Source organism: Microtus oregoni, unplaced genomic scaffold (assembly GCF_018167655.1).
Source record: "Microtus oregoni isolate MIOR12 unplaced genomic scaffold, Mior012 000024F_ref0000369, whole genome shotgun sequence".
Classification (NCBI taxonomy): Eukaryota; Metazoa; Chordata; class Mammalia; order Rodentia; family Cricetidae; genus Microtus; species Microtus oregoni.
In genome coordinates this window covers 33,292,610-33,312,199 of record NW_024543083.1, presented here as the reverse complement: position 1 = coordinate 33,312,199, position 19,590 = coordinate 33,292,610, and the positions used below count along the sequence as shown (strand labels likewise).

Genomic DNA, 19,590 nt, shown 5'->3' with positions numbered 1-19,590 from the left:
TGTATTTATATAATCATGTAGATATAACTGTAACACTTGGAATAAAAGTAGCCTGTTTTGTGATTTGGCCAGAAGTCTCTTCTGATATAGTGAAGACAAACATAATGGGGAAAACCTAAAAAATAAGAAACTATAAGATAATACTTAATGATAGAAATAGTTTAAAACAAATATACCTAATAATAGAAAATAATTTTAAAACAAATATAGACTCATGTTTATTGAGTTAATTAAACAATTATATTTTTAAAGTATTTTCAAGTATTATTTTTATGTGTTTCCCAGCCAGGGAGCCAATGTTTCCTACTTACTATTTTGTGCTCTGCACAATCCAGACTTACTTGGGCTATCAGGAAAACGTACCTAGTTCTTTATCCAGGAGCATGGCTATCGTGCGACAAAGGCCAGCCAATATTCCCCAGATTACAGAGAACTGGAGGGAAGAGGCTGGCGGATGGGCACGGATTGGTGTGGGCAGTGGCTGTGAATGCGTTTCTTCACTTCATGAAAGCCAGAACGCTGGTTTCTGCCTCTTGAGGTGGGTACCCCAACCAGACTCACTCAGAGCAGACTTGACTGGACTGTTTATGCCACACATCAACACCTCCTGAGGACCCAGCAGATGTTTCCTGTATCTCTAGAAGAGGCACACAATGTCAGCTGTTGCATCTGACAAAGCAATTTCAAATCTAGGGAACTAGTGAGAAGATGCTCTCACAAGTACACGGGAAGAGAATTGCTAGCTGGGTGTGTGTGTGTGTGTGTGTGTGTGTGTGTGTGTGTGTGTGAAATGTGTGATTGATTAGTCTTGTCAAACTCCCGCTATTCGATACAATATTGTCTACATGGAGTTGGGTAGGGTAGGCCTTTTTTCTCCAATAGTTATTTTCTGACCTTTAGGATGATATTTTCTGTATACATCAATAAAACACCAGCCCTCCCTCACAGGCTGGAGCTTTCTAATGAACGGAACATTCCTCATCATTGGACGTTTACAGAATGAGAGACAGACCACTCAATAATACGCAATTAAGCCCTGAAAATGCAGTTGTTTTCATTAGGGAGCTCACAAAGGCTTGCAGATGGATCAGACCGACTAATGCATGTGCCCACAGAGCTCCCGGAGAGGGAAAGCGAGGCTGCAGTGATTTCCAACGGTTTAGCTCGTATGAGCTTTAACACTGCAAACCTTTCCAGTATCCGAAGGGATCGGTGAAAGATAATCACTAGATGCGCCTATGCTCTGGCTGGCTTCTTAGGTCGGTCGCAGCACTCAGCAAGAGGTTGCACTTTGCATATTTATATAGCAAGCAAGATATTTATACAAAATCAGGAACATGCCAAAGGCTTAAAATGGGAAGTTTCTGAAATATCTCATCTTGGTCGATGACTCAGACCTATACAGCACACCTGTTTTGGAAAATTCAAGAGCTGCTACCTAGAGAGGAAAAAAAATCAGACAGAGAGCTCTCTGGAATGCTGCCTTCCCTGTCCAGTGGCAGCCCTTGGCCTCAGAAAAGGGGGAGTGGTCTACCAGTTCAGTAATTCTCTGAAGCTGTTTTGGAATGCCCCCCTTTTTTATTACCATCCTCAGGACCACCTCCAACTGAATCCCCGTAATCACTTAGGTGCCATTGTGTGGAATGCACAGAGGAAGATACCAATGCTGGCACACCTGTGACAAAGCCAGCATCCGAACTCAGGTGAATCCAGCTCCGGAGTCTCCACTCACCCCCTGGCTGTGCTCTGAAGAAACAGGATCAGTAATTCCCAGGAGAGGTCCCAGGGTTTACCGGATCTAGGGCTACAGACTCCAACTGATCTTTTCCAGCTACGTGGAGATTTCTTGGAGAAAGAATTTGGCCAGTATCAGCCTCCTTTGAACAGATCAAGGATGTGGTCAGACCTCACTTCCTGTTCCATGATCAGCAATTAGCTCTCAGCTATTCTTAGATGTGTCTCTTTGCTACCCGAGAGGAGAGGGGCATCCCTATTTTACGATATTGTAACCATGGTTGTACATCTCAGAAGAGCCTGTGAGAGAGGAAACCTTACTTTGGTTCTCTTTTGCCACCAGGGGGACCCCTGTTACAAGGGCAGCAACCCCAGTAAAAGTGTTTAAACTATCATTCAACAAGAAATCCTTTCTCCAATTCAGTCCCCACATCTGTCACATCTGGTCAGTCACTACCACTTTTTACTCCCTTTGCCCAGTCATATCCCCCGTCTCTCTCTCTCACACCCACACATGCAACTCTCTCTCTCTCTCTCTCTCTCTCTCTCTCTCTCTCTCTCTCTCACACACACACACACACACACACACACACCTCTCTCTCACACACACATGCATGCACACACACCTCTCTCTCTCTCTCTCTCTCTCTCTCTCTCTCACACACACACACACACACACACACACACCTCTCTCTTTCTCTCTCTCTCACACACAGACACACACACACCTCTCTCACACACATGTATGCATACACACACACACCCTTTGCCACTGCTCTGTCCCTGCTCTGACTGCCACCCTAACCACATTACCCTTGGATCACTCAAGGGCTTCCCAAAGGATTTCCCTGCCTTTCTCACACTCAGCCTTGTTCAGTTTCCAGAATATCTGGTCATTCCATTTCTCTGTTCTCAATGCAACTTGGTTTCTCACTGAGTATAAGAGACTCACTTTACCTCCCAATTCTCATCCAGCCCTTCAGAATCTGGTCAACACAATGGTCGGGCCTTAGTCTTAGTCAAACTTACAATAGCCTGGCCAGAATGGGAGCACACAATTGACCTTCTAGTACTCAGGAGGCAGAAGCTAGAGGGTTACCAGGAGTGTAAGACCAGGCTAGCCTGGACAAAGTCAGACCTTGTCTCAACGCAAACAGGCCAAGCTTATGGCTAGTTTGTCTTCACTTTCATTTCTTCTTTGCTCTAACAGACACAATATCTACCTGATAAACCAGGGAGAGCCTGACTGTAAGACTGAATCTCCATCTTGTGTGGGTGACAAACACATGCTTCCCATTGACAAAAGTGCCAAAGAGTGACCTGGCGTGCTTTGTCACTGAAGCAAACCCATGCTGAGTGGCACTGGTTTGCTGTCATCCTTCCCAGGCTGAAAGCTGTCTCCCATAGCCTCCTCTTTTTATGTAAACATTTTACTGGTGGCCTATAGCATATGTCTTTTTAAGTGTCCCAAATATATAACCAAAATTAGGAATTTGAGCACAAGTCATTTATTTGAAAGGTGGCTGCAAAACATTTTAATAAATGTGTGCGTGATCCTAAAGTTTCTACTGTCTTACCGAGTAGCCCAATAGAAAACAAACTAATAGACATCAACTAACTTAATCTACGACACAGAGTAAGCCCACAAACACCACCACTCTTATCACTGCCGAAACTACCCTCCAGTGGGCAGGGCTGACGAGACACACCTATGATCCTATCAGGAGGCAGAAGCAGCAGGATTGCCAAAAGTTTAAGGCCAGCCTTTTTCCGAACAGCAAGTTCTAGACTAAAGAGGAAGACTGTATGAGAGAGGGAGAGGGCTGGAAGTAGGAGCAAGAGGAGGAGGAGAGAAAGGAGGAAGGGAAGGAGAAACAAGAGGAAGAGAAAAGCTTTCCCTTGGAGACTGAATGTAAAATAAGAAGTAGACTGTAATCACCTCTATTCAAACTTGTACAAGGTCTCATATTTAGTGTAATCAGAAAGACTGAAGAAATTTAAAAGGCATCAAGATTTGAGAGGAAGCGGGTAAATGGACTATTCACAGATGATGTGTTTGAGCATTTTGGAAATCCAAAAGACTGTGCAACTAAACCATTAAAATTGAATTAGAACATTTAGCATGGTTTCAACAGGATGAAAACAATTATTTCTACTTGGGCAACAAAAAAACAGAACATGAAATTAAAAAGCAGTTCTTTGTAGTTATCATAAAATGCTCAAGATAAATAGTTCGGTTCAAGTCTGGGGGTGGGGGCAACATCAAAACCACTACAGCGAAAGCTGTAGAAGGGGGCTGAGAGTATAGCTCAGTGGTGAAGTTCTTGCCTGGCGTTCATGAGAGGAAACTGATTTCCAGCTGCAGCACCATGTGGGCAGGAGAGGGGGTGAAGAAGAAAACCTATGGCAACGTCCTCTGAATGATTTCTTTTAATAGAGAGGGCATCATAAGGATTAAAATACTGTGACAATACATTTTCAAATTGTTATGTACATTTAGTGTCAAGTCCATAAACCTCAGCAGATTCATATGTGAAAACTGATAGACTCTTAACACTGAAAAGAAAGGATCAAAGATAGCCAAGAAAATCTGGAAGCAGTGGTAAATAGAATTAAATATTATAGAAACATGTTATCAGCACACATGAAAACACACTGATGGAGGTGTTGCACTGTAAGCTACCTAAGGCTCTCTAGATGGCGAGGCCTTGGTATTGATAATGCTTGAAATCTTTTAGATGTTCTAACAAGCAATAGATAAAGGCTTCCTCTAACCCGCATCTGCCTCCTGCTCTGGTGGCATCTAGGCCTCTGGGTGACCCCAGCATCACTTTGTTCCCTTCTTTATACCTTCAACGTTGACCAACATGGTCAGTCATTCATCATCCTTAACTACTCAAGGTCAGGAATAGTTTATCACCTTTGCCCATCCCCTTTTGAGTTCTTTTAGACAGGTCTCATGTAGCCCAGGATAGCCTCACACTCTCCATGTAACCATGGATGGCCCAGATCTCCCATTCCCCTTGCCTCCACTTCCAAGTGCTTAGACATAGGGCTTGAGCCACCATGCCTAGCTCCTTTCTTTCACATGCCCGTATGCTTTCCATAATCTCTAATAGTGAAGTTTATAAGTGAATATCCAAAGACTGACTTAAACACACAATGGTTTGGCTGTGGATATAGGACCCGCTCTATCGTAAGGTTCAACTGTACTGGATAAACCCAACACATTTCTTCATCAGAAAACATTACAAATAACCTTCCCCCACTGACCAAGCATTGAATGTTTCAAATAACTTTTTGTAGTGGTTCTCTAGGGTTTTCTCAAATTTTAATTTCCATTAAAAAAAGGACTTTTAAGTTGCATGAAGCAGAGAGTGGAAATAGGAGAGCGCCTGCCCAGTTAGACTGATACCTACAACTGCCCTGTTAGTTAAAGGGACTGAGGGGTAAAATTCTCGGCAAGTGCCAACATTTGAGAATTTATTTTAACATAGATATTAGGCTTCGGTCACTATATCATAAAATCATGCCGGTCCACAAAGATGCCAGATGGAATGCCACAGAGCTGTGAGTTTAAAGCATTCTGGAGAGACAGTGACTTAGGACCCCAGGTAAATACAGTGCCCACAATTAAGTTACTAAATTAACAAAGAAGGGATGTAGTTCTATTCTGGTTATAATTTATGAGGCATTTACAAAATGCTAAATGTGTGCTCATAGTTGAAGAGTTAAACTCTTCCAGGTCAGCCCATCCATTTCCAACAGCCCCTGTTGTTGGGAGCTTCTTCCAGGGCCTATGGTACTCTAGAGATTAAGTTCAATCCATTTTGCTCAAAAATTGAAAATATTTTGTAATGTTTGCTTGGTCATTAATCTTTCCTTCTGATGAAGCGGTCCAGCTTCCAGATTCTGCTCTATACATGACTTTATTTGGATCTAACTCAACCTCCTGGACATCTAGAGAAGTAGTTCTCAACCTGTGGGGTTGAATGACCCTTAGGGGTTCATCTAAGATCATCAGAAAACACAGATATTTACATTACCACTCATAACAGTAGCAAAGTTACAGGTATGAAGTAACAACGAAAAATAATGTTATGGTTGGGGTCACCACAACATGAGGAGCTGGATTAAAGGATCACAGCATCAGGAGGGTTGAGAGCCACCGCTCTAAAGAGTCCTAGAAGATAGCACCCAACCCAGAAAAGAGTATCAAATTGCAGTGTGCTGTAATCATAAAAAAAAAAAAAAAAACAGAAGAGCGACTGGCATCCTTTCTTTAAGCCTCTATCATCTGTTGCTATAACCAGTGTTGCTGTTCATTTACCCCGAGCTGATTGGTTTTCTTACTTAATTCATACACTTGGCTTTTTAATTAGCTCATAGCATTGCAAGATAGTTATAACCTTTTTCTCTTTGCCACTCTGACATCTCTCCCATCTTCTACCTGTATAATGCATCCTTTGTGTTTGTATAGTTAGTCATTTATTTCTATTGAAGCCTATCTCAGGAACTGGAGATGTAGCTCAACAATAGAGCAGATTCTTACAATGCACAAGGCCTTCGGATAATCACCATCATACCCCCAAAATAGTAATGAAAATCTGAACTTCAAATTTTACCCCAGTCTGGATTTTGGCTCTTTGACCGCACTTAAAAGCAATTGAACGACTTTACTGTTTCACCACTCGCTCTTGAGTCAACCCATGTTTAATGTCCTCATCTGAGTTGACCGATTCCTAACGCTTGAATTCACTGGCCGAGTCCTCTAACATATATCAGAAGGGACACGGGACGTCTACTTAAGCAATTTCCTTATCAGCTCACAAATTTACCTAAAACTAGTAATATATCCCAGGTCAGCATCCTCCAGCTTGAACATCAGAAAACAAAGACTTTCAAAACGTTTTGTTGAAAACCAGCTGCACAATGCCTACTGCGGCCACTTCGATGCGATAGAGTGATTGGGCTGCAGTGAGTCACCGTACCTTAAGGAGACTTTGGTTCCAACTCACAACTTAGCTTCCTTGTCAGAACAGGGCAAAGCTAACTCCCCAGAGGGCCATGCATCAAGCAATGAACCTATATTGTCAAGAGACATGGACCATCCGCACTAGTATAGCGTGCACCAGGAGGAAGTGGCGATGTAGAGACCTGTGATTTATTTTCAACAATCAACCTGGTGGGAAGAGGATTAGCCACTGGGAAAGCATATATTTACTCTACTGGCGTTCTCTTGGTAAAAAATGGTTTTAGGGGCGCCCTACTTAAGCTTTTTCCTCCAAGCTGAGGGTAACTCCTGGTGCCCTGAAAGGACCCTTGAGACCCAGCTAAGGGTTGTTCTGAAAGCAGGAAGGAGAACCTTTCCCATAGTGACATCATTCTGCTCTGGTTTGCCTGTGTCTCTAGCTGAAGTCAGCTGACTGGCACAGGGTTCTAAAGTCTGCCATTTCTACTTAGCAACAACCCCATTGCTTCACAATTCCCCTATGTGCTTAACTGCTCTCAGTCTCAGTCTGCATTAAACAGACTCTATAGCTCACAGACTATGTTCATGCTCTTACATAACGCTGAGGCGTGTGCTTGCAGGGATCTAGACAGCCAAATGGAAGCAGAGCTTGGCGATTAGAGGTCTAAAAGACTCCTGACGTTGTTGATGAAGACCCTTTTTCCGGTCTGAACAGACATGGAGATGGAGCCAGGCTGCTAGTCGCCTCAGCCAAGAAGAAATGCTTTGCCATTGCAAGACATTCAGGACATGGACTCTGGGTCCTTGGGAGAAGACGGGGCGGGGGTGCTGCTGTTTGAGTCATGAGCTCCACGATGTGTCTTGGCACTGGAGCCTTGGAAAATTTGCCACACATCTCTTTCCTTGTTATAAGATGGAAATAATAAAAGCATTCACCTTCAATAGTTGTCACTATAAGTAAGTGAAAACTCATTGCACTTTGAGCGTGGCACATAAGAGTTCGATTAATGTTAGCTATTACCTTCCATGTGTCCAGCAAGTTATCTTCTGGCTTGATTTGAACACCCCAAATTGGAGTAGAGAGAAGCACATTGTCTAAAGTGGTTGTACTTCTATACCAGACATTTTTGTACTATTTTAACTATTCACGAGTAAATATTAGAAGGGGAACTTCACAAAAGGACTGTTTTTTTTTTTTTTGTGCACTCTTGGTGTATACCAAGAGGACTTGTGGCACATCGCAGGGCTTAATTCATATTTGCTGAAAGGATAATTGAATCTAGCTTCCTGCTTCTCGACATTCTGGTTCCTCAAGAAGTGGTGAGGGGAAGAGAAATGAGGGAATCTGGGCAGAGCTCCTAACACCATATGACACACAGGTATGCAGGAAGGAGGGGTGTAGGGTCACAAGACTCTAGGCAGGGTGATTGAGAGTATATAAGAAATATGAGCAGAAGCAGCAAAATCTGGGAAAATATTTTCCTACATGTGGAACTTTGAGAATACATATAAATGACGTACATCCATATCTACATACATTCATGCATATATACATAAGGAACACAGCATACAGTGGCTAGCTTTATGCCAACTGGACACAAGCTAGAATTACCAGGGAGAAAGGAGCCTCGATTGAGAAAAATGCCTCCATAAGAGGAGGCTATAAGCAAGCCTGATTTTCCTGATTAGTGATTGATGGGGCGGGCCCAAACCATTGTGGCTCTTGCTACCTGTGGGTTCTATAAGCAAGCAGGCCAAGCAACCAGTGAGGAACAAGCCAGGAAGCAGCATTCCTCTGTGGCCTCTGCCTCCAGGTTTCTACCCTGCTGGAGTTCCTGTCCTAACTTCCTTTGGTGATGAACTGTGATGTAGAAACATAAGATGAATGAACCCTTTCCTCCCCAAGTTACTTTGGTCATGGTGTTTCATCATAGCAATTGAAAGTCAAACTACAACACTGCCCAATATGACAACACAGAGCATTGGGCCCTGCACAGACCAGAGGTATAGGGAAAGCTCCAAATGAGTTTTGTTGTTGTTGATGTTGTTTGGGTTTTTTTTTTTTTGGTTTGTTTGTTTGTTTGTTTTTTCGAGATAGGGTTTCTCTGTAGCTTTGAAGCCTGTTCTGGAACTCATTCTGTAGACCAGGCTGGCCTCAAACTTGCAGAGATCCTCCTGTCTCTGCCTCCGCAGTACTGGGATTAAAGGCATGTGCCACCACCGCCTAGCTCTCCAAATAATTTTTGAAAGAAAACCAAAGAGTGAGCAAAAATTAATGATGAAAGTAGTACAAAAAGAGAGTGTGTTTGTGTGTGTGTGTTTGTGTGTGTGTATCAATTTATCCCAAGACCCTGAGGTAGGCAGAGTCTTGGTTTTCTACAAAGCACAGAGAGAAGCCACCTGAAATACATTGTGTGAAGGAAAACGATGACCTATGAGACCAGACATCAGTATAGTGACAGAACTATACACAATAATATAGGCCAGGCTAAGAATTTAGTGAAGGGCGAAGACATTGAGTGAGCATGGAAGACAGGGGGTCTAACTCATGAGAATTTTCTGGCTACTCTGAGAGGAACTGAGATTGATATGCCTGGCATATCACTATGCACAGCCTGGTGAATGCAGTATGTAGAATGTAAGATGAGAGGCCGAGGACCAGCTGAGAGTGAGGTGTCACCAGCACCGTCTCCATACGTACACTGAAAACACTCAGAGGTGTCATTGCTGATGGGTTGAATTGAGCAAGGATGCATAAGGCCAACATTCTGTGAGAAACATGACCTGCTAAAGAAAAAGTAGAAATGGCCAGACCTTATGACTACTTGTCATTTTCTATCTATTTAGGAATGATTTGTATTTTCTCAGGAGCCAATGATAAAACTAAGAACTGGTTTCTCTCCCTTTTTAGAACGCAAAGGGTTGTCACGTATCAACCTTACTCTTCTCTATAACCTTGAGAGGCAACAAAGCAGAGCTCACTATAGCATATCTTATCTCTGTCTCCTGTCTACTAAACTCACTCTACAGGCATAAAGGAAGTGAATCCCTGACAAACTAAATAGCTAGCAAAACTGTTGCTAGGAACAATCTGAATGAAAACCTAATCCCATCAAGCCTTCATTCCTCCTTATTAGACACCAGAGGCATCAACTATGAAGGAATTCTCACTTATGAAAGTACCCACTTCCAAAGTATGTTGTTATAGCATTTAAGTTTTCAATCATATGTAAATTTATCAGAGGAACTCATGTAATTATTTCCATTTTATATAGATAAACTACCCTGACATCTTCTCTAACCAACTGCTTGTTGGACAGCCAAGCCTGAACATCTCCAACTTACTATGTCTAGAACAGAAATCACTATCGTCCCTCCTCCTAGTCCAGTTCGTGTAGCATGAATGGGAGGCCTGATTGTTGTTGGGGTTTTTGTCCCACCCGGTATCCCACAACTGTTTATCCCCAAAGAAAATCACACATAGGTTTCCATAATTTATAAGCTGATTGGTCCATTAGCTCTAGCCTCTCACTGGCTAACTCTCACATCTTGATTAACCCATTTTTCTGATCTATGTTAGCCATGTGGCTCAGTTCCTTTTTCAGTGGGGCAGATCACATCCTGCTGCTTCGGTGGTCTAGGCAAGAGTGGGAGGAATCAGCTTCCTCCTTCCCAGAATTCTCCTGTTCTTATTGCATCATTTCTACTTCCTGTTTGGTTTTCCCGCCTATACTTCCTGCCTGGCCAATCAGCATTTATTTAAAACATGATTGACAGAATACAAACAATTCTTCCACACCAAGTTCGTCTTTCATTGTCCCAGTTCAGCCGTGCTTTTACTCCAGCCACTCACCTCCTCCCTCTACCACAGGCCACACATCCCATTCATTATAACCCTCTGTGCATTTAACTTCTCAGATATCTCAAGTAGCCCTCAGAGCACGGCCATGGTTGCCCCCACCTTCCTTCTGTATCAGCTCAAATTTGGATGCTTGCTGTCGCCTTCATCTCTTTTCTTATGATGTTATCCAATGCCTTCCTCCTTGGTATCCTAAGTATAACTCCTCCCCCAGTGCCAACAGGAAAGAATCAATTTTAGAATTACACACAAGTATCTTCATGATTTGGCCCTTTGTCTACCTCTCAGACATAACGGTCTGAAGTCCGTACTATGTTCCCTGTATACCGGTGATACCAAAGATTTTTCTTGTCACCATAACTTGATCTAGCTGGCACTCCATCACCCCTTACTCCAGTGCCATTATTCTGGTTTCCTTAGACTATTGATCCGTAAAGGTGTGCTCAGTCACTGCACTAGCCCTTCTCCTTATGAAAGCTTTATCACTTAGACATGTGAATAGCTAATTCTCTTTCCTTCAGGTCCCATCACTGCCATCTCGGGTTCTTTTTATTTCCCCATTTTTATATAGCATCATATTTATTATCGTCATTGTTTATTGTCTCTGCCTCTATCTTTAGAATTTAAGATCTTAATATAAGACCCAAAACTTTGAGCTGGCTAGAGGAAGAAGGTACAGAAAAACACTTGATGATTTAGACTTAGGCAGTGGCTGTCTGACTAGGACTTTTGTGTCCTCAGGACATAATAGCAAGACCTGACAGATGGGTGGCATTGGACTAGAGAACTGAGACACAGTCAAGGAAACAATTGTAAAGAGACGTTCTACAGAATGAGAGAAACTCTGCTAGCTATTCATGTATAAACGATTCATATCTAGAAAATAGAAAAGATTCAAAAAGTAAACCACCAAAAGAAAATAATAATTAAATCAATAAGCAGGCAAATTAATTGAAAAGATTCTTCTCAAAGTACAAATCCCAACAAATTTCTGAAATAATTTTCATAAATGATGATCCTTAGCCACCAGAGAAATGCAAATGAGAACCACATTGAGATTCTCTCTTCTCCCAGTTGACATGGCTCTCACCAGGAAAACAAATGTTGATGAGGATAGGGGTAGCAATGGGATACTATTGCCAGGAATGCCAATTAGCCCATCTACTGTGGAAATATGTATGGAGGTTCCTCATAAAACCAAAAATAGAACTACTACATTATCTAGCTGTGTTGTTCTGATTATATACCCAATGGGTATGAAGTCATCATATACCACTGTTTGCTGTGGCCCTGGTCACAACAGCCAGGAGACAGAATCAACCTAGGTACCCATCAAAAGATGGAAAGAAACTGTGAATATGTGAGTCCCTATCTAACAGGATTTGCCCATTAAATTTTTAACTCAAATGCATACATGTGTTATTTCATATTCACCTTTATTACACTACATTTCACTGATATTTTCTCTACTTCAGACACTTATTAGGTACCTTTTGATCTGCTCTAGTTGTTGGGTTAGAGGATGTGGCTTAGGTTATCTTCCCCAACGCCTTTCCTCGACACTAACCACAATATAAAGGGCACTTTAGAAATATCTGTTGAACTCAATTAGCCCATCTCAATCATGTATTCAAAAGGTCTACATATTTTATTGTCTTGTCTTCTAGAAAGCTCCGGACCTGAAAAGATAGTCATAGCTCATGCTAGAGACCAGCCAAAGCTCTGCGATAACCTAGCAAACCTGCCTTGCTAGCCCTAGATGACCATGGTTTCCTAAATCCTTTGGATTAAAGAGGAAGGCACTGTTGTACAATGTGGACAACGGATTGGGTCACAGGGTAATTTTTTTCAAGCTCTATTTTGCCAGGATTTCAGAAAATATAATTTGGTATTGAATAGCTTGCTGGTCTCAGACCAGATGGTTAGTACATTCTGATTTTCAGAACTGGGGAGGCTTTCTGACTAAAAATAAATTAGAGGAAGAGGAAGCTATTACATAGTTGCGTATATGTGAACCATGGAGCCAGCCACTCTACGTTTTATCCTCTCGTAGCAAACTTGGGCGGGTTAGCCATATTTACAAGTAGGTGAGCTAAGGGTCGCAGAATTTAGTGCCTGCTCCAATGGCAGACAGCTAGCAAGTGGATGGTTAGAATTCATCCAGCTCCATGGACAGTCACAAACCTCAGGCCTCTTCCCAGGACTGCGCTGCCCCTCAGGCTGTGAGCCATGTGCTCTCCTGTCTATTTTACTGCCTTTGTGTCTTTCGTGTTCAGTTCCTTCATGACCCCAAGAGCAGGCTGGGATGTTTGGAGCCACTCGCTCATTCTACTAAAGCTCAGACTCTATGTGAATATGGGAGCGGATAAAGTTCATTATGGATGTGGGAACACACCAGCTACCACACAGATGCCAGTCAAGTCTGTGGCCAGCCCTAAACCCACGTGGCTTCCAGTGAACCACCCAAATAGTCCCACCCATGTTCATCTGCGTGCACGGATTGGTTGGCACTGTGAACTGATTAGGAAGGGCGGGCGGCTCAGCAATCCTTAGACCTTCCCTGCTCTATGATTTCAGTTTTCTCAGGCAAGGTGAAGTAAAGGTGACACTGACAGGCAGGGCCTTGCCTTTTGTCAGGACTGGACCAAGAGCAAAGCAAAGACAGAGCATCGATCATCACGTACAGAAGGCTGTTACAGAACATCGCACTTTCCAAAGTACTCGCAAGTCTACTGGGGCGGGGATTCTGTTCTGTTAACAGTGATGACCGATGGGAAGAACGACAGGGGAGAGGAGGGCTGTCAAGGAAGAAAAGACATATTCAGACTCACGCCACTGACTAAATCAGCTAGCAAAGGCGTTGATAAAGACATTAATGATCCAAAAGCCTGCTCCAATAGAAGCCTATAGATAACAATTATGTCACCCCCCCCCCTCCAAGGTCAAAGGCAATAAAAGTATGCTCTGTTGAAGGCTGAAAGTGTGCCCAGAAGCTTCATTTCTGTGGCCTTGCTGGGCATTCCAGAGACAAGGGTGAACAGAGACCGGTCTGTAGCCAGAGATCAGTCAGTTGACCTACTGGGTATTGGGGAGGACTTCTAGCTTAGCACCCTGTAAAACTGTCTCTGTCACAGGCAGACTTTGGAACAAAGTGTTCGTTCAATTCTATGGCAAAGACTTTGGGGACTGGTCTACTTCACCCTCTCGTTCCCCATCAGCTTCCCTGGTGTAGCTAGATAAAGAATCCCAGTTTTCATCTCTTCTAAGGACACAAAGTACACGCACTGGAAACGTATTCCGGATTGTTCCGGTTGTACCACATCTGCACAGCCTGTCTGGCTGTGCCTATGAGCACACCTGCATTTGTCAGAACATGTGTTCCCACAAGGGGTTTGCAAACTGTGATACCTTACGGCTCAGGAAGGGATGTGCAGAAAAATAGGGCGCTTTACGAAACCTGGTTTGTTTTTGTGTTCATGCTGGCACACAGGCACTGATAAAAAGAAGAAACCATGGAATACTCATTTTCTTTACCGATTTTAGGTTTCACGAAAATGCATGTTTTTAAGGGGATCTGGGGTTGTCCGGAGGTCCACCTGAGCTGTTGGTAAAGGAAGCAAGAAGAAATGCAGGTATTAAAGACTCGAAGGAGGTGCCCGCACACGCAACAGAGCATGTTCGAATTTAGTGGGTCACGTAGAATTTTCTTGAACGTTATAATTTAAAAAAATGGTCTTTGAGGGAGTCAAGAGAAGGCTTGATGAGTCAGGGCGCATCCCACCAAATCTGCCAACCTGAGTTTCCTCCCCAGAGCCCACGTGGTAGACAGAGAAAACTGAACCCTGCACATTGTCCTCTGGCCTTCCCGTATGTAGACACACTACACACTAAATAAGTGTAAAAACAGTAAAGAATACTACTTGAAGGGATTTTGAAATATAACTCTGTGGTACAGCGCTTGCCTAGCAAGCCCACAGTTTGAATGGGTTGGATTCCCGGCAATATAAAAAGGGAAACCACAAAGGGTGTTTGCAAACCTAATAAAATAGATTAGATTCAGGCAGCTATGCTGCTGGAAATTGAGGGTGAAGGGCATGAGAAATGCCGGAGGGAAGGGGCAGAACAAGGAAGGAAGGCGTTGTGCAAGGAGCCAGAGACTGCAGGAGCCCAGGTAATCTCCAAGGCTGCGATGAAGAGCTGAGAACAGTCTCCTCCTTCCTGGCATCTACGATCCCCCCTCCCCCCCCCCCCCCCCCCCGCAGACAAGGAGAATTTCTTAGAACCTTCCTCTGGGGTCAGACTGCAGAGAAGTTAGTGAAGACGTTGGAGAGGACTGTAAGGCACCCTTAGGAGACTTCTGAACTCAAGTTCAGGAAAATCCACAACCAGCGTTGACTTTAAAGAGTAGGAGAAAAGAACCTTTGTGTTGGGCACAGTCCTTTGTTTACACTAAAAATAGAAACGCCTACCAAATTGCCCACATGTTACGTTTCTGTTTCTCCTTCCTTATTTCTCCTTCCCCTTCATGCAAACATCCGGATCCTTCAAGGATATTAAATATTAGTTTGATTGAGTTTGAAAATCCAGAAACCCATAAATGTTTACAAAGGGTGGCTGAGAAACTCTTAAATCCGAAAAGTTCTGCCCATTTACTGTTCCCCCCCCTTGAAGGAAAGCAACCAGAAGAACAACTAGAACCCCAAAATACTTCCTAAGCTAAACAACAAAACATTACTCGATGCTAAAATTTAAGTGTTAATTTGGCGACCTTTTCTCAAATTATTGATACTTTTTAAGAAAAATCGTAAATGCCATTTGAGTGAGTGTTTGACACTAAAGAGGGGTTGTTTCCTTTCCACTTCACCTCCTCTTCCCAGGAATACAATAAAAAGGGGCATGCTCAGACAATGAGCTTGCTCAGGACTTAGACTTTGTGCCCTGGAAGCGAGCACCTTTTATTCACTGAGCTGTGAACTGCCTCAAGTACTTAGGTGATTTAATGTATTTATCATAGCTGGCTTGTAAGCCAACGACACCTCCTCCAGTTTACAAAAAGTCATCCGAACCATGCTATCTAAACGCCTGCAACTTCCCAGATGTTGGATTGCAGGGGTGGAAGACACTGATTCTTAAGCACTAACAAAGCTGACTTTTCATTCTCAGCTATGGCCCAAGTGTCACTTGTCGGCACCCCTTCATTCATCTTCCAGAGACGGCAGGCAGCCGAGCGCCTAGCATTTCAATTTCAGCATGGATTTCTTTTGTCTTTTTCAATAGACAACCAGTGTGAGATGGGGAAAATTTCGCTCTTCTAGTTGGGTGTATTTATTATTTACTGTGCACTAAACACAGTGTGTGTGTGTGTGTGTGTGTGTGTGTGTGTGTGTGTGATATTTTATCCAAATGGCTAGAAGCATTTTATACTTGTAAGCAGCTAAGCTTGCAACACGATGCTCACTTCAAAACTAGAAATGAGTGAATTACTCTCTTAAAAAAAATTAATTAATTCATATTTTTGTCTTCAGCTTAAGTTGTGTTGGAAGTTCTAAATTCTTTGAAATCTTATATTCTTTGGCTCGAGAGCTGGTTGAGTTAGACTCTGGGTACCTACTCAAATACAAACACCTATTTTACATATCTAAATGTTGGGCTGTAGCATTCGCCACATTTTATATCAGTCTTTTCTTTCTGATCTAGGACAGAACACTATTTCATCCTGTAAGCAACAGCTGCATGGACTGCAACCCTGCAGAGAAAAAGATTTTCATGGCCAGATGTGACCCTCTCTCTGAGACTCAGCAATGGATTTTTGAACATATCAACATGACTATTTTAGAAAAAAATAGCTACCCTGCCAGCTCCTAGAAAGGAAAGAAGAGCGATCACCTACAGATTGGGAACTGTGTTGTAGCGGGCGCCTGGGTCAAAGGAGTCAGGAATAATGTTTCCTAGATCTAGGAAGCCTGCTCGAAAGATGTGTAAATGCCATGTCAACGTAGGCTGTTCGGGAGGAGTTCCTACATCTGAAGAACTTGGCTGAGAACCCCACCAGCTGCTGCTGAGAACTGGAGACTAGCAGTTCCCTTGCTGGCCAAGGGTAAAGATTATTTAGGGACTGTTCGCCACGACTGCTGAGTTAATCGATCCTAGCATTTCTCAGGTCAAATCCTGCAGTAGTGAGTAGCTATGAATGGATCCTATTAATCGGGTGGGAGGGGGGCGGAAACAGAGCGCATGACTGCTCTGGCAACCTGAGGCTACCACAGGCCTAGAACTAGCCACGCTTGAGGGGTGAGCTCTTTGGTGCCATTCTCTGACGAGGAATGGGTTAAGCAGGTTTAACCCTCTAAAGTGCTGCAGATGATTTTAGAGTGCTCATACCATTCTCTTTTCTTTTGTCTTCTCTTCGCACAAGGGTACACGGCATCTGAGACGCACATCCCATGTTCTCATTCACACCTGCCATTCTCCTTTCAGGGCCTTTACTCTCTGTCATGCTTCAGAGGAGTCCATGTTCCACCAATCAGATGGCGTTCTAATTCAGCATCCTTGGATGAATCCAGTTAAAGACAAAAACAAACAACAAAAAAGCGCCACTCTGCTACCCAGTTACTCCAAACAAAGATTCACAGAAGCAGCAAAACAACATACACGCGTGCACACACACAGGTTAGGGAAGAAATTTCTCTAGGAAATCTATTTTTACTTTTCTATTATTTTTAAATTTTAAAAAGTCTGATGTCTGTCCAGTTGTAACTTTGATTAAAGAAGGCATTGCAGTGGGGTTGAGTTGGTCTTAAATAAATCTTCACTCCAAGTGATGTGGAAATGGCTTCATTCACTTCAGTTTTGTTGAATCTGGCAATTTAAAAAGTGGTATTATTTAAGTGTTAGTTTTTAATCTCCCCCGTTCTTGAAAATAATGATGTTGTCTCATTTGAAAGTCCAGGAAAGGAATTTCTATTAATTTTCTATTTTCTATTAGTGGGCAGTATTTCAGGAGTGTGGAAAAAAAGAAATAAGTTCAAAATTAACATGCTCTAGATGTTTTGGGTGCAGGGTGTTCTTACCTTTATTTTTATTATTTTTAATATAGTTTCCTTGTTAATAAAAAATATATATGTCAAGATGATCTATATATTGGGGGCATAGATCACTAAAATCCGGTGTCTTTACCAACTTCTTTTTTTCAAGCATTCTTTTCAAAAAGCTGTTTCTTTTAAAACTGTCTGCCACTGAGATCTTTTGTATAGGTCAAGTCATCTTGTAATAGTCAAGATGCATAGCGGAGAAAATCAATAGTGAGAAATTAACCTGTGTGTTGAACACTTCTAAGGAGTGGGTGAAGATTTATCTCAAATGTTCAGAGAGCAATCTGGCTGGAGAATTAGACGAGCCTATAAAAATTCACATTATGTCATTAGACAGTTGGCTGCTATTTACAATCGGACCAAAGAGACAACCTTGGGTTGCTCAGCCTGGAAAGCCCAGCTTTGTCATAATCTCTTAGGATGTTAAGTCATGGCTGGCCAGCTAGGGCCTACCCTAAGTATTGCAGCATTTTCATGGGATACACAGTGATCCATCAAGATTGGTCTCTTACTCTCTGAATAAAAGATTATTTAAAAAAAAAGAAATTATTTTTTTCTCTAAATAAACAAACAAAAAGGAAGCTTGGGACATTAAATGCAACTGCCAACTATGGAACAATCATTGATGGTGTGCACTCGGGGAGCATACAAATGGAGTCTGGAGAGTCTGCCCCTGAGCAGGAGGGTAGAGTACTGCCCAGAAAAGCACATTGAGAGAGGCATTCCCTGTGCCCCTCAAGGTCGGAAGTCTACTTGCTTGAAATACAATCTGAAAAGCATTAAACAGCATATGTTTGCACTTTCAGTTAGCAGGAGGCACTGAATAGTCCTCAGGAAGGCGACTGTTCCTGGAAATAAAATTCTTTGAGAACTTGAGAGTTGAGTCCTCACACCAATTCTTTTATCAAGATGGGGTTGATATCAAGTTGGTGTGGTCAACAAAAATAGCTGTTTCTCCATCGTAAGAGTAGTTCTGAGAGAAAGAAGAAAATAATTAATTTTTTTGAAACCCCCTTTGTGTATTTACAGGGGAAAAACAAAACCTATGCTATAAAACAATCGGGACTTAACTGTGTGGTTCATGCCTTTTCAAGGCTGGATGAGTACCTTGGCAATACTAATGTACCGGCTTATATGTCTACTGTAATTTACTTATATGACTATGATCACATGACTGTTTTTAAATGTAGTCATTCTATCAGAAGCCTCAGTGAATAATGGAAGTTCCAGGACTATTTTGTGAATTGATAACATAGAACTTTATACAATAAATGAATAACACATAATACAAACGGACTCACAGTCAATGAAAAAGAAGTGATAGGCCCGTTATTTTCTACATTTCTTAAAAGCCATGAGACCAATATCAACCTGACACCATTTCTTTTAGTAGCGATTATATGTTTTAAAAGAAGATAGCTGTCAAATTATAAGTATGTTCCTTATCTTCACATGGAAAACTTCCATTTTTTTTTTCTTTGAATTTGAAATTGAACCTAGGGCCTCGAGCATGCAAGGCAAGTGCTTTGAACTGTATTCCCGGCCCCATTTTCCATCCTTCTAGAACTATCTATAAGAAAAGATCAAAACAAAAAATCTTTTACTTAAAGACCAGCTCTCTAAGGACAGCAGATCCATCAAAAGAGCCAGTGGCACTTTGATTCACTCTGATTCCACAGCCAACTGTCCCTCAGTCACAGACGGCGACTCCTGCCACCGGGAAATTGCTCCTTCAATCCTTCACACACCTCGAGATTCAGAAAGGGGGTGCTACCAAGTGAAGCCAGCTCTGCTGTTAGCACCCTACCCTAGTCTTTCCCAGTCAACAGCTTTCCCTTGCCCTCCCTTGCAGAGAAATACTGACCTTTTTTTTTTCCCTTCAGAATTTAGTATTATCCTAAAAAATATGATATTATAGCTGTTGATTTATCATT

The 19,590-nt window shown here is 42.4% G+C and overlaps 1 protein-coding gene across 1 annotated transcript in view; it reads left to right on the top strand.

Moving 5' to 3' along the window:
- Positions 1 to 19,115, top strand: part of Galntl6 (polypeptide N-acetylgalactosaminyltransferase like 6) — a 1,023,973-nt gene extending 1,004,858 nt beyond the window's left edge. Inside the window, exon 13 of the mRNA XM_041673878.1 lies at positions 16,263 to 19,115. Within this exon, the coding sequence (XP_041529812.1) occupies positions 16,263 to 16,430 (168 nt within the window). The 3' untranslated portion in view covers positions 16,431 to 19,115. The remainder of the gene's footprint in view (positions 1 to 16,262) is intronic.
- The last annotated feature ends 475 nt before the right edge of the window (positions 19,116 to 19,590 follow it).